The 16309-nt window shown below is 35.3% G+C and overlaps 1 protein-coding gene across 6 annotated transcripts in view; it reads right to left on the reverse strand.

Annotated features, from left to right (window-relative positions):
* Positions 1 to 16309, reverse strand: part of ARHGAP20 (Rho GTPase activating protein 20) — a 124178-nt gene that overhangs the window by 33330 nt on the left and 74539 nt on the right. For all 6 annotated transcript variants that reach the window (XM_025356852.1, XM_025356850.1, XM_025356851.1 and 3 more), the window contains 4 exons: positions 15918 to 16082; positions 9756 to 9905; positions 2443 to 2484; positions 1435 to 1519 (listed from right to left, as the gene is read on the reverse strand). In XM_025356852.1, the coding sequence (XP_025212637.1) occupies positions 1435 to 1519; positions 2443 to 2484; positions 9756 to 9905; positions 15918 to 16082 (442 nt within the window). The remainder of the gene's footprint in view (positions 1 to 1434; positions 1520 to 2442; positions 2485 to 9755; positions 9906 to 15917; positions 16083 to 16309) is intronic.

Below are 16309 nucleotides of genomic sequence, written 5' to 3' on the forward strand. Positions count from 1 at the left end.
ATGTTCAAAATATAATTATAGAAAGTATATTTTTTTCCTACATGCTTTTCCAGTATACAAAACAAGTGAATTTCAGCAGAAAGAACTCTTTGGCTAGTAAACAAATAACAGACAAAACTGAAAATGTGGCAATTTTGTTTCATATTGGCATAATTTACTGACAAGGTGTGTATAACTAGAGGGCAAAGATAAAGAATGCTTCCCACACATGCACTCCTATTTGGGGGAATCGCTCTGGAGGCAGGGCTCCCTGAACGAGAGTCTTGTTATGAAAGCTACTTTAGAGAGCAAAGGACAGAGTATGTTACATCATCCTTGACTTAACCAGGGTACTAGTGATAAAAACAGAGCACCCAACCTGACCATATCTCTTATCTTCTCTTTCAAAATGACAGTGGGACATCAGTCCTTTCTCAAGTACACACTTTCCATATACTGAAAAGAAAGTGTTAAAAAAAATTAAGGGATTTTACAGGAAATCCTGAATGTAACCAACTGCCACAACTGAATCAAAGCAGACAGAAAAAAACAGGGTTTTTGTTTTGTTTTGTTTTACTTTGCTACAGATCTCTGTAGTCTCATACTATAAAAATTTGAGTATTTCCCTCAAGCAGTGACATCTGGCATTCAGGAGTTGGTCAGAACATTTGCATAACTTTTGCTTTTGGCCAAAACATAACTATTTTGCACTACATATTTTTCCACACACAAATAAAGCTATTCTGTGTGATCTAGAGCTGCTGTGAAGTATGACAATTGACAGTATCAAAATATTCACAAGTTTTCATATTTTTCATAATTGATAACATTTATCTCTTGTACTATGATTTCAGTCATCAAATTATACATAAATAGCTGGGGTTAAAGACTTAGCATTTATGTGACTGATATGATAGACACTGTGAAGTAGTAAAGTGCTGATCCTTTAAAAATGTCACCTCTCCTAGATCATCCTCCTGTGAACCTAAGGGATTCAATCCCTAAAAACTTAAAGAATGAAGAACTTTTCAAAACCACTTTCTGCTTAAGAAGTGACAAGTTGGGAAAAAATTGCTTAATAATAATAGGAAATATTCCTGTGGAAACAGCTTTACTACAAGCCTCTGCAGCTGCTATTGAAAAGATTCAGAGAAATATTCATACCGGAGGGAGGAAAGAGACATCTCACAAGCAATGTTCTTTCCAAGCGTAAATGTTAAATACTGTAGTTCATATGAATTTCTCTTGCTTCATTTTCTCTAGGGCTTATTTTTCATATATATGAAGACATACATATAACCAGGAAAAAGGATTTTCCCCGTGGTATTTCTAAATGCCTACCTTTCATAGCACATACACAGTCTGCCTTCCTGCCTGCCTGTCTCTCTTCTTATCCATAGTGTTCTATCTTATGCAGGGACTTGGAATTTAATTTTCTGGCTTAGAAACACTTACATAGGCACAATTCCCAATGTCCTTGGCGAAGATTTTGAGGGGAATGCTCTTCGGATAGTCCTTTTCTTTCTCTAGATTGATGTATCTAATCAAATGCAACAACAACCCAAAACAACACTGAGTCAGATGGAATTCGCTAATGGCTTATTTTAAAAATCAAACTATTTTGCTAATATTTCCAATATACTTATATGCTATTTTTTAAAAAGATAGATGAGAAGACTCAGCAAAGTCAGATTACATTATGGGTTGGAAGAGAATAAAAAAATTCAGGACATTAGGCATGGGCACAAAAAAATAGGACATCCAGGTCAAGTGAGGTTTGAGAAGCACAACCAGGTTAGGGCACCTCTGGGTAATGTTTTACCCTCAAAGTTTCCCTGTCTTCTTTGGACAGGTCTAGCACCTTACTGATAAGTATAGGAACATATATAATAAATATTTTATAAGGTCAAACCAAAGCAATGGCCTTGTACTTCTCATTTAACTCCCCAGTAGGGTGTAAATCTTGGTTATCCTATTGTGTGGAGAGGGAGAGAGGACAGGAGGGAGGGAAGGACTGTAAGTCTAACAGATGAGCCTAAATCAATCATTCTAGTCTGCATGCTCAATGGTAGGGATAATAACTACCATTATTTTTGAGGTGCTTAGCAGAAAACCCTGCATTTATGGAAACTTAATACATACTTTGAGGAAACTGTTAGCTCCAATTGGTAGGCTGGAGACAATGGAAAAAGAGAGGAGATTATTGACTAACTTCTGTCTAAAATGATGTAACTAGACCTCAATGTTCTCCTTCCTAGAAAGTTAAGAAATACATGTAATGAGAGAACATTATTTATAGCAAGTAAGTAGCTAGTGTACAATATAAATAGCAGCTTATTTAGAGGACAAATGAACAATTTCGACTAAGGAGAAGGGGAATAATTTGGGGCACATCTCTGCAGAAAATGTCTTAATTCATTTATTAAAAGTTAAAGATTAAAAATATGAATACTGAAAAAATACCTCTGAAGGAGAGAGAGCCATTTGTCCTTTTGTTCTGGAGAACTGCAATCAAAGAAAATGGGAGAGAAAAATTAAACCACATAAAATACCTATGCTAGCAGATTTAGGATTGTCAATCCAGATGAAAATGTCAATAGCCTGTTGTTACTAATGCAGTTGCACACATAAGCTGCAACCTTGGCATAATTGTGTTCTGGAGAACTCTGCAGTGAAAATATCCCTTTGGAAAAACTACAGTCAAACGTAGTTTTATTAAATCCTTTTGGATGGATCTAAGACAAACCCTCTTTTCTACTTTACTGCTTTTTTACAAGTGGTATCATATCACTGAGAGAGAGTTCCTATAGTGGAAAGAGTACTTGATTTGGAATCTAACACTTGGTTTCAAAATTATATGCAAGCTAGACAATCATGGGCAAGTCATTTAACCTCTAAGCCTCAGTTTCTACATCTATGAAACTGGGTTAGTATTTTTGTAGCTCAAACGGCCATACAAATAGAAAGTATGGTTAATATTGAGAATACAGAGATTAAGAGAAATTTGGCATGTGGATGGAAATCTCTTTGCCTAGAAACCAGTTTGCTATTAGGAAAAGAAACATTTTTAAAAATCACATGCAGCAAGGTTATCATTTAGTAAATTTGTTAGTTGAAAACTTATTCTTAATAACTATAACTGTCTGATTAAGATCAATTTGCAACTAAATTAGCATTAATTTTTATGCTGATTTCACTATTAATTCTTAAGATTAAAAATAATTTAAAGTTTATTCCTATGTAGTCTTGTCACTAACAAACTTTTAAAATCATATTTCTCTCTCATTTTTTTTAAAGACAGGGGTCTTGCTCTGTTGCCCAGGCTGGAGTATAGAGGCATGATCATGGCTCACTGCAGCCTTGAACTCCTGGGGCTCAAGAGATCATGCTGGCTCAGCTTTCTAAGTATCTGGGGCTATAGATGCATGCCACAAGGCCTGGCTAATTTTCTAATCTTTTTAGAGATGTTGGAAATCCTAGTTATTTTATTATTTCCAAAAATACATTTATTCACTAACTTTGTTGTTTAGCAATTTTCTCCATAAGCAATCTGCCAGGATTGGCCATCAGAAAGTGTATAACTTTTTTTTTTTTTTTTTTTTTTACCATTGAGCATACATTTTCCATCTTTCACAATTCCTTACTATCTTTTGATGTACTCTCTTTTCTAAAATAGATTTTCTGGGTTCACTTATGTCAAGTCTTGGATTTATTTAGCAAAAATCTGTTGAGAAATAGATGAGGTTTGCTTCAGAACTGCTAACGTTTTTCAAAGCAGTTAAAGAAAATTGCCCCTTTAAGACACTTAGTATTTTTTAAATTTTTAACTGAAATAAAAGATATATAGAGAAAACTGCACAAAGCTTACATGTACAGCTTGAAGAATTTTAACAACCTGAACACACTCACATAAACCAGCACCCAGATCATGAAATAGAAAATCACCTTGGAAGGTCCCTTATGTTCTTTTCCAGGCAGTAGTTTCCACTATCCTGACTTCCAATAGCATAGAATAGTTTTGCATGTTTGGGTACTTTATATAAATGTAACCATAAAGTATATACTATTTTGTGTCTGGGTTCTTTGAACATTATGTTTATAATATTTAATTATATTACTATATGTAGTTTTAGATAATTGTTTTTTTTTTCTTTTTTTTTTTTTTTTTTTTGAGACGGAGTTTCACGCTTTTTGCCCAGGATGGACTGCAATGGTATAATCTTGGCTCACCACAACCTCCGCCTCCTGGGTTCAAGCGATTCTCCTGCCTCAGCCTCCCGAGTAGCTGGGATTACAGGCATGTACCACCACGCCTGGTTAATTTTGTAGTTTTTAGTAGAGACAGCGTTTCTCCATGTTGGCCAGGCTGGTCTCGAACTCCCAATCTCAGGTGATCTGCCTGCCTTGGCCTCCTAAAGTGCTGGGACTACAAGCATGAACCACTGCGCCCGGCCAATTCATTTTCATTGCTGTGTTCCCTTGTTTGAATATATAGCATATATTACTTCAAAATATAAATTATGAAATGTGTCAGGTTAACATATGGAGATGATTTTGTGTAATCTTCTTATATATTTCCCTTTCCCCCCTGCTCTATACCTGAATCCAGGACTCCCTCTCTTTAGTAATTCTGAATCTCAGGCATTTTTAAGGGACTAAAAATAGAAGTACTTCAAAGTCAATGGCTATCTCTGGGTTTTATAAATACTTAAACCCCTTAAAAAGATAGTAAGATCCAAGACAGGAGAAAGCAGTGTATCTTGGAAAATAAAAAGGGCATGGCAGATTAGAAGATTCTCTCAAATTATGGAGGAGATAGAGGCCTGTCATCACTGACAGTGAGCCGGGAACCATATGTCACTCAGTTAAGGTGCCCGAAGGAAACAGAAAGAACCCAGAGGAAATGATTTTAAGGAGTCATTAGGGAGGCTGGGTCCTAGGCACCAAAGTTTTTATATCAGCAAAGATATCTTCCACCCACCCTCTGCCCGCCCCTTATGGCAAAGAAGCAGAACATCTCTGGATATACAGGGACAACTCTGAGCATAGAAAAAAATGTCAACAGTGACCACAATAGACTAAAGTCAGAAGCCCTTTGTCTGTTTTGGAGGCATCTTAGAAATCTCCTGTATTATAGTTCTACCTTACAAAAACAGCAGTTCCAATAAAGAAGAAAATCTGATTTCCTACCAGCCTGGCAAAATGGGGGTTTAAGATGAGTTTTAATTTGATCTATAAATAAACATGCATACCTGAGTTTGTAGTCTAAGATTCACAGTAGGTACTTAACATATTATTTTCTGATTCTTATAGACAGACTACTGTCAGATTCAAGTACTTCCTGTGTTTTTTGAATAATTTTCCCATTCCATAGTACCATTATTTGTAAAATCAAGGTGCAGCACCTATTTTTCTGGTAGATATAGATCCTAAGTTGGTGAATCAGAGTATATGTAGTGATAGAGATGAAATTCCTTTTGGGCTTTTTTGGGATGTGACTACCCTGTTTTCAAGTAAAGCATGAAAAGTTCACATTGATTGTCTGCTCTTTCCTCAATTTGACTCAATGGAGAGTTTTTCAAAGATTCTGGCAATTGTCAGTCTTAGATTTCAATGCTATTAGTTTTTACTTTTTATTTTTATTTTTTTGAGACCAAGTCTTGCTCAGGCTAGAGATATTGCCCAGGTTGGAGTGTAGTAGTGCAGTCACAGCTCACTGCAGCCTTGAATTCCCGGCCTCAAACAAAGCTCCTGCCACATCCTCCCAAGTAGCTAAGACTACAGATGGGTACCACCATGCTCAGCTAATTTAAACATTTTTTTAGAGATGGGGTCTATATTGCCCAGGTCTATGGCCTCAAGCAATCCTCCACCTCAGCCTCCCAAGTGGCTGAGACTGCAGGTGTATGCCACCATGCCTGCGTAATATTTTGACTTTTTTTGTAGGGATGGAATCTTGCTATATTGACCAGTCTGGTCTCAAAACTCCTCCCCTCAAGTGGTCCTCTCACCTCAGCCTTTCAAGCAGTTGGGATTACAGGCACCAGCCACTGTGGCTGGCTACATTTACAAAAAAACAGTTATTATATAACTGGAGAGACTGCTTCTTTAACCTGCCACCCGATGGAATTTTAAATGAATCATGACCTAGATTTCCCTAACATTTCCAATGATTGCCACTCCTTCCTAAAGATCTGAGCTTCCCTCTTGTATTTCTCTTCAGTGTGAAAATTTGTGTTAACATTTTTTTTTTTTTTTTGGTAAGACAGTTCTGCTAGTAATAAATTATTATAGTTTTTTTAAAAAAAAATCTTCACTCTACCTTCATTTTTAAATAATATTTTTGCTGAATATTGTATTCTAAGTTAGAAGGTTTTTGTTTCAACACTTTAAAAAATATATTCCATTGTCAGCTGTGCATGGTGGCTCACTCCTGTAATCCCAGCACTTTGGGAGGCCAAGGCAGGCGGATCACCTGAGGTCAGGAGTTTGAGACCAGTCTGGCCAACATGGGGAAACCCCATTTCTACTAAAAATTCAAAAAAATTAGCTGGGCGTGGTGGTGCGCACCTGTAATCCCAGCTACTCAGGAGGGTGAGGCAGGAGAATCACTTGAACCTGGGAGGCAGAGGTTGCAGTGAGCTGAGATCATGCTATTGCACTATGGCTTGGGTAACAACAGCAAAACTCCATCTCAAAAATAAGTAAGTAAGTAAGTAAATAAATAAATAAATAAATAAATAAATAAAGTTCCACTGTCTTCTAACCTCCATAGTTTCTAATGAAAGGGCCATAATAATTCAAATTGTCATCTTCCTATTTGTAATACATGGTTTTTATCTGACTGCTTTCAAGATTTTTCTCTTATCTTTGATTTATGGTAGTTTATAGTAGTTTATAACATGACCAGGTATAGTTTTCTTAATAGTCACATTGTCTAGAGTTCAGTGAGCTTGCTGAATCTGAATATTTATGCCTTTTACCAAATTTGGGTAGTTTTTAAGCACTATTTCTTCAGCTCCATTTCCTCTCCTCTTTCTGTAATTCCAGTGAGATGTATATTATACTTTTTGATACATTCCCACAAGTCTGTGACACATTTTTCCTTTAAAAAATCTTTGTTTTTTTTCTGTTCCTCAGATTAGACAATTTGTATTGATAAACCTTCAAGTTCACCAATTCCTCTTTCATTTCCATTCTGCAAAGAAGGCCACTCAGAAAATATTTTATTTAAAATATTGTAGTTTTCAGTTCTAGAATTTACATTTGGCCCTTTTCAGTATTTTCTATTTCTCTGCTGATATTTACTATCTTTTTATTAATTTAAATTGAATTTTCCTTTTACCTGCCATGCTTACTTATGAAAGCTGTTTTAAAATTCTTTTCTGGTAATTCAACATACGAATCATTTTAAGATTGGTCTCTGTTGATTATCTTTTTCCTTGTTCTTCATATGTCAAGATATTTTATCTGGACATTCCAAATGTTTCAGAGACTGTATTCTGTTATATTTGTGGAACGGTGTTGATATTTTTGTTTTAGCAGAAACTAACTTGATTAGATGATGCTACAAACTCTATTTCATCTGTGATGGGTTGCAGCTCAGTTCAACGCTTTCAGTCTATCTCATGCATGTGGGGTTTGGTGACCAGTCAGAGATTTGGGCAGTGTTTATACATAGAATTTGGAGCTTGCCTTCTCTGCTAGTTTCCTTTTTGAGATTCTCCCCCTCATCCCACAATAGCTGTGGATGACATGGCTTCTGTCCTCTGGTTCTTCAGCTCAGAAAGACTGTTTCTGCCAGTTTTAGTTGTCCTACACCATGATGTAACTGTACCTGCCCTTAGGCTAAGGCTTTAAAAACAGGAAACTCACCCAGTACTTGTGCCTACTTCCAAGTTTAAATTCCTCTCCAAAAGACTTCACTCTGACATATCAGAGGCAGAACTCCTCAACACTTCACTTTTTAAAAAAAATAAATTCAGAAATTTTAGATTTCCATAAAAGTTACAAAGATAATACAGAGATTCCCTACATAGTTCTGATGCTGTTTAAGTTTAGAGGAATCTAATATTATTCTTTTACATTATCATGGCCCATTTGTCAAAACTAAGAAACTAGTATTAGTACATTACTATCAAACTCTTGACTTTATTCAGATTTCACCATTTTTCCCATTAATGTCCTTTTTCTGTTCTAGAAGCTAATCTAGAATACCACCTTATAATTATTATATCTCTTTAGTAACTGATCTATGACCATTTCTCAGTCTTTCTCTGATTTTGTTTTTTTGACCTTGAGTATTTTAAGGAGTGCTGGTCAGGTATCCTGCATAATGTATCTCAATGTGTGTTTGTTCAATGATTTCCTCATGATTAGACTGGAGTTAAAGGTTTTTGGGAGGAAGATCACAAGGTTAATTGTTCTTCTCATCACAATATACCAAGGAGTACATTTTACCTACGTGACATTACTGGTGATATTAACCTTGATCATTTGGTTAAAGAACCATAGTTTGAATAATATAATATAGGTAAAACTTGTTTCCACATTTTCCCCTCTTCTTAAGATAAAAGAAGTTTCACGAAAATTCCTTGATTAAAAATGTCATGTAGTCATACCCTCACTTAAAATTACGTCCTTTCACCTGTAACTCCAAGGAGATTAAGCAATAGGAAATGATAATATCTAGAGAAATCTGTCATGGAAAAGATATGCTGAGAATGAAACAAACACTTTTTTTTTCCAAACCAGTTCTTAAAATCTTGTGGTAGGCCAAATAATACATAATAGAATTTAATGACATGCCTATCTTTTAATAGATTAACATCGTGGAAAATTTTAGTTGTCTGGCTTTAGGATGATGTCCTAGGAGTTTTGTGGTAGCAAGAAGAGAAGCAAAATAAAAAGCATCATGTGCATGGGATGAACACTAACTTTAAGTGTAAAACAAATACTGGAGAGGTTGGGACACAGTTATTCAAAATCACAGGTTGTGACTGTGATTGTTCACTCTGAACTGGACGGTGCCAATTAAGCATGTTCATTAGAAGAGGACAAGTATTCTGCATTCATACATTCTCCAACCCCATCCTAGCACAGGAATAAGTCTTGGGAAGCTCTGACTCCTTAAAATGATACCTTTGCTTTTCGTTGTCACATCTCTATAGACACCAACTGAAAACCTGTTACACAATTTAAGTAACCAGTATTTCATGACATTAGTTTTATTTGTATAATAAAACACTATTTAAAAATTCGGGAGTATAAACCACTTACTGAAACTTAGTTGGACTATACAATTTGCTTCCATGAAGGTCTTTTTCAGTGGTTTGAAAAGACTGATAAGACTTAAAAGCTCAATATGTAAAACAAATACCTACATATTAAGGAAGAGGATGTTGAAGAGCGGTTCCTAAAGACGGGACTACTCTATTCCCCTTCCATATTCCTGGAAGTTCCTGTTTTTTTTTTTTTTTCCACAAAAATAACAAGTCAAACCAAGGTAAATGATCCCAAGAGTTCCCAATATTTACCATTAATTTTCACATATTTTAATCAAAAGCCCATTGGGAGAAATATATGGCATACAAGTATTTTGGTTGGGTGTATGTGTCAACAGATGAGTTACTGACTTAATACACAATCAGAACAAAATACTTCCCTCTTAAAAATTAGATGAATAACATTTGATTATTATTTTTTTTTAAATCTCAGCCCTAGAAATGATCATAGTAGCTAACCCAGGTAAATAGAGGACAAGCTGTGATTCTTACCTGAAAGTGGCCACAAAGTTCACCGTGGGCCAGCCCAAAACAAAGGATTTCATGGCATTGGTGTTGCCTTCTCCCACTTCATCCACACAGCTTGCTGTCCACATATCAGTTAATTTAATTTTATTTTTTATCTTAAAGTTATTGTTATATCTAGAAAGATAAAAACCAAACAGAACCTTTTGTTATTTTATTTCTTAAATTTTATGGGAGCTTCTCTGGAAGCCATCATCCTCAGCAAACTAACACAGGTACAGAAAATCAACTACCACATGTTCTCACTCATAAGTGGGAGTTGAACATTGAGAACACATGGACACAGAGAGGGGAATAACACATACCATGGCCTGTTGAGGGGTGGGGGCTGAGGGGAGGGAACTTAGAGGACGGGTCAATAGGTGCAGCAAACCACCATGACACACATATCCCTATGTAACAAACCTGCACATTCTGCACATGTATCCTTTTTTTTTTAGAAGAAAAATAATTTATGGGAGCTTCTGTACTTGTGATAAAAGGACCATTTTTCACTAATCATGGGCCAAGTGTCTTATTCAGTGTTTTTATCTTCAGTGCCTAGAAGAGTAAACTAAAACAGGGTTGGCTACCTTGGCCCAAGAAGATCTTTGAAACATTGGTGAAACAATTAGTCCTCATGCCTGCATTTATGGCAAGAAATAGCCATAAACTGGCCACCTTATTTTTCTGTATGTCAAGCAGTGCATTAAAAACCTAATTTGTACTGCTGTTACAAAATATTAATTCATTTATTATTTGTAACTTGCTAATTTCCAAAACAATTTGGCTGAAAACAGAAAATACACAGGATTTATTAAAATGTTTATAAAATTTTCATTTTAAGAGAGATGCACTAAAAAAATCCCTTAGTTAATTAGAATAATTTATAATACATTTTCAATGAAGTGGTTACAAGATTTTCTAGGCTTTAGAAGCACAGGTTATTTTAAATTTCCTTTCTTAGATTTTGTTCAACCATTTCCCCTTATATTCTGGCTAAAAGTAAAAATCTGCAGTCCCCCAAAAAGAACCTAAACCAAACTTGAAAAAAAAAAAGTAGGATTGACACAATTAACATTCATCTCTGGGGATCCTGAAGGTGATCTACTTTAATTCAAGTGAAATTGCTTTTAGACAATTTCTACCTAATCCCCGTAGACTCCTGATATGGAAACCACCATATCTCTTGACCTAATTGTCAGGTTTAATGCTAGCAGGGACCTGAGACTTAAATAGAAGGCAACAACAAGGATAAAGAGAATGCTCAGGAAAACATGGGTACCGCTTGGCATTCAGAACCATTTGTGTAAATACTAAAAGTTAAAATGAAATCAAAGGTAACTTATATGGAAGTATCCCTAAAATTCCTCTGATTCATGGATTATTTAAAGTTAAAAATTTTCAGTGAAATTCATAAGATGAAAAAGGATTTTGCAGGAACTGAAGGAAAATCTAGATTCAAAGCCTCATGTATGCTTCCCATAGAATTTAAGTGTAATAGAAAGTGTCTTGTGGCATTAAGGCTTCTTCCTATATTTCAATATTTCCCCCCCTATTGTTATGAATCTTTAGATTTTTAAAATAAAACAGATCCAATTACAGACCAAATCTTACTTGTTGATGCCAACTGTTTGGGTAATATAAAACTAAAACTACACATCTTTTGAAAAAACAGGTATCTTTCCATATTTGTTTTCATGTATTTTGTATTTTCTGATGTAAGTCTCTATCTTAGTAGATACTGCAGATATCATGTGGGAACATCCACATCCATTGACCTGGGAAAAAAGTCATCCCAAAGATCCTTTCCCTAGATCAATAAGGTGCTACATTATCCACCCCGATTTCCAAAACAAGCAACTGTCTAAAAGTATGAACAATGACTTCCATTCTCCTATAATAAAAACAACGGCTAATATTTATTGAGAACTTACCATATACCATTGTTGTAAATACTTTACACACATTATTTAGCTTGATCCTCAGGAATTTTACAGGTAAGGAAATGGAGTCGTAGAGAGGTTAACCTGCTAAAAGTCATACAGCTTAAGTAGCAGAGCTAGAATTTAAACTTGGACAGTGCTGACTCCTGAGCTTATTTATGCTCTTAACCACTAGACATCTATAAAAAGTCCTGGATATCACTATTCCTAAAAAGCACCTGAAACCTGGGTGAAATTATATTTTCCATGAAGTTCTCTTCAGCTTTTCTATCTTTGGCTTTTTGTTTTTTTAATCTCTGCAGAGCTACACGGCTTTCTGATGTGGCTATTATGGAGGCAGAGGAAGAAATCTCATGAACACTTATGAACATAAAGCTAGATGGACTAGTTTGAAAATATTTAAAAGAAGTATTCCACTAAAGTTTTATATTAAAATGGGCATTCTTGGGGTCATAGAATGGTTCTTCAGATTTTTCACTTTCAATTTCCAATAGTATTAGACTATAGAAATTAAAAAATGCTAATTTAATGTGGACTGGCTCCAATAGCATGACAATGACTATCTCCAATAGTATTACGAAGACAGGAATTAAAAAGTGTGAATTCAATATGGACAGACTGAACAAAACCCCCTAAAAATAAATTCTTTTTTTTTTTTTTTTTTTTGGAGACAGAGTTTTACTCTTGTCACCCAGGCTGGAGTGCATTGGCGTGATCTTGGCTCACTGCAACCACCACCCCTCAGGTTCAAGTGATTCTCATGCCTCAGCCTCCTGAGTAGCTGGGATTACAGGTGCCTGCCACCACGCCCGGCTACTTTTTTTTTTCGTATTTTTAGTAGAGATAGGGTTTTGCCATGTTGGTCAGGCTGGTCTCAAACTCCTGACCTCAGGTCATCTGTCTGCCTCGGCCTCCCAAAGTGCTAGGATTACAGGTGTGAGCCACTGCACCTGGCCAAATTCTTTATTTCGACAATGTAGTCCCTTACTACAAATTTATTAAGCTGACAGATACACTTTGCTTTCCTATCCTCCTATCTTCATACTGGAAACATTTCCAGTGAACTGATGAAATACACAGGATTCCAGGGAGATTTCTCCCCATTCTAAGATAGGGATGTCTTATCGAATATGTTTTGGGGTAGAGATCATTATATATTCCACAAATATCTGATGGTAATTCTATTAATAAATTTATTTCATCTTCTTCACCTAAAGAGAACTCATTACTATTTGCTTATTCTCATAAAATATGATAATAGTGATGACTTATGAGCATGTGAGGTAAATACAGTCATTCATCCTTTCTGTAAATTCCATATGGGTGTTCAATGGCTATTATCAGAGAGAACAGTAAACTTCTTTCTAAATAATTTAATGTTTGTAAAACAGATCCTGTTTTTTTAAAAAAGAAAATTCATGATTTTATTGGAAAAGTAACCTATTTATCTTCCAAATGAATATAAAAAATGGTCCCCAAGTACCCATCTGGCTTTAATACTTTACTAATTTAGTATGGAAAAGAATTACCATAAACTCAAAACAATTTTCAGCAAATACTGTCAGCATCCAGTACAAAACAGATCAAATATAATAATTCAGTCAATTGAAGGAAGCATTTAACACCCGCTTTATTGTTGTACTTACTAAAATTCACTGAACAAATATGTAGCAGTTGATTATTTATCCCACTCAAGTTTATTTCTCTAGGCCCAACCTAAGGACTGAAAGCAGTATCTAAAAGAAGCCTGAAGATGAGCTGATGTAGTATGGAACCTAAGGTCCCCTCCTTGTCTCCTATGGCTCATTAAGAGACTTAATTGCTAATTTCAGATTATTTTAACAAATTAATTGATCCAGGGTAACACTCAATCCTTCATCCAAGGGTAAGAAGTGACCTAAAATACATAGGTTTGGAATTACAGGGACTATTTGCTTTTGGTTGTTATTTCATAAAAATTAAGTTCTTTCATATTAAGAAGGATCTGTGAATATAACTAAATCTTTGCTGTGGAATGATCATGTAATCAATTTCCTAAAAAATGGTGGTCAAAATTTTTGCAAAGTGGCAGGATTTAATAATAATAATAATAATGATAATAATAATCTCAAATATGTATGTTCCCTCTCAGGGGTTTTGGATTTATGCCAAAAAATAACTTAGATCACTCACACTTTTAAATATTCCCAATGGGTATAAAAAGTACTTAAAATAATCTTTCATAATTTGAACCTCTTAAATAACAGCATTTAAATCAATTGATAGACTTTTTTTCACTTCACAAAAACATTGAAGTGGACACAGTTATCTCAAAAACAGTGTATGGGAAAAAGTGGTATAACCTTATGTGAGAAAGGGACAATCAAAATAAAAAGTCAGCTACAGAAGCAGACGATGAGTACACATTTTGCCAATATATCTAAAAACAGCAATATTCTAGTGGAAAAGAAACTGTCTTTCTATAAAATATTTTTAGCAAAACATAGGTTCCATAAAAACAACTTATATGCTAACAGTATACAGAACAATAAATAACCTCAGGTAAAAAAACAGAGGTCCTCTATTCTAATTATCATTGTAATTGCTAAGGGGGGAAATATCCGAAAAAGGTGAAGGAAAATACATTCTTCCGTAAGAACTGAATGCATGCTATAAGTAAATCGTCTTTAAGATCTTAAGGTTCAGAAAATTGGTTATTATAAAAAATTTATGTTGTCTATTTATCTACCTTCAGGCTGAGCTATATACCTAATGAGTACCATGTGCTAAAAAGTATAGAAAGTGCCAGCCGTTGGAAGTAAGGTCTAGATTCAAACCCCAGCCCTGCCATTTCTTAGTATATAACAAACCTTCCTGAGCCTCAGTGTTCAATATCTGAAACAACTCTTATCTTGGAGGATTGTCAGGAAAATTAAACGAAATCTTTGTGATTCTCCTATTATAATACTTAGCATAGAGAACTCATCTAATAATTTTTAAATAAGGGAATAACTGTTTTTTGAAAATAATGACTTGCTCCTCTATTAATAGTTTCCCAACTTAGAACTTCAAATGGACCTAGTGCAAAGATGTGGCTGGAGAAACTTTTTCTTTCTCTTTATTCCTATAATACCATATCCACTCCAAAACTACATCTGTAGGCATTCCTTCTATCTGAATCACATTCCGAAACAGTTCTCATCATTATGCTTGCCTTTAATTTTAAAAAAATGTATAAACAATTCACTAAGCATTCTATACTATCTCTTATAAATGGGTATTTAGTTGGAGCCTTTTACTCATCCATGTGAAGAGGAACTCAAGCCTCTGGCCACAAGCTACTGAGGAACTAAGGCTAACAGCATCCACTTGAGTGAGCTTTGAAGTAGATTCTCCAGCTTCAGGCGAGCTTTGAGATGACTTTAACCCAGGCCAACAAGCTTGAGGGCCCTCATGAAGGCTCGTAAGCCAGAACCATCCAGTGAAACACTCTCAGACTCCTGACTCAGAGAAATGCATGAGACATTTATAGTTTTAAACTGTAATGTTTTTGGGTAATTTGTTAAATAGCAATAGATAATTAATATAGCCTACAAAGGTCCTTATAACCTAACCCTTATCTACTTATCTAATCTTAATTCATCTTACTCTCCTTGGCTTGTTATGCTCCAGTTACACAGGCCTTCTTTTAACTCCTCCAAGGGCCAAGCTTTCCTCAACTACCTTTGTACCTGCTGTGCCCTCTCCCTGGAATGCTCATCCTCCCAATATCTGAATGGCTGATTGCTTTTCATCCTTCACTGAATTCTTCCCCTGACTATACCTACCTAACATATATGCCATCTTTTACTTCACCCAGCACCCTATTTTCTTCATAGTACTAATCACAATTTGTCATTCCCCCTCACCCCATGCATAAGACTGTAAGCTCCCACATTAGAATATAAGCTCCCAAAGAGCAGGGACCATACCCATCACATTCTTCATTGAATTTTCCTACATTTATTCTGGACATGGCACAGAACAGGACCTAAATAAACACTTGTTGAAAAAATGAACAACCGTTTTTTTTTTTTTTTTGCAAAAAAGGGCATAAAATCACTTTAGACATTACCTATAGTAACAGAGGCAAAACCTTCTTACAGTAAGCATTGAGTAGAAAGGGTATCTTTGTTAGTAAAAGTGCAATTTTATAATGATAATCAGGAGTATATAGTATACGTACTTGATTTTGGCCACAACAAACAGATCATTGAATAGAAAAAGATGCCGCTCCTGCCTCTGGAGGCCTCTTTTGAGTTCTGCCCGGCCATCAATCAGCAGAGTCCTACTGGAGCACACAAATGATGACAGAAATGTGCATGTGTCAACACTAGCAGAAGGACTTTCCCTGTAACAGATCAAATGCCACAGATCAGTTAGTCAAATGATCATTTTATAGTTGGCCAAGAACTATAAAACTCTATAATGTTTTTTAATACAATGGTATAGCATCCTAACTGGTCCTGAGTCTATTCTACACACAGTTGTCTTTAATATTTCATTATGAAAATTTTGAAACAAAGAAAAGTTGAAATAGTTTTATAATAAACACATGTATATGTATCTCAATCTAGA

The sequence above is a fragment of the Theropithecus gelada genome, chromosome 14 (genome assembly GCF_003255815.1).
Source record: "Theropithecus gelada isolate Dixy chromosome 14, Tgel_1.0, whole genome shotgun sequence".
Taxonomy (NCBI): domain Eukaryota; kingdom Metazoa; phylum Chordata; class Mammalia; order Primates; family Cercopithecidae; genus Theropithecus; species Theropithecus gelada.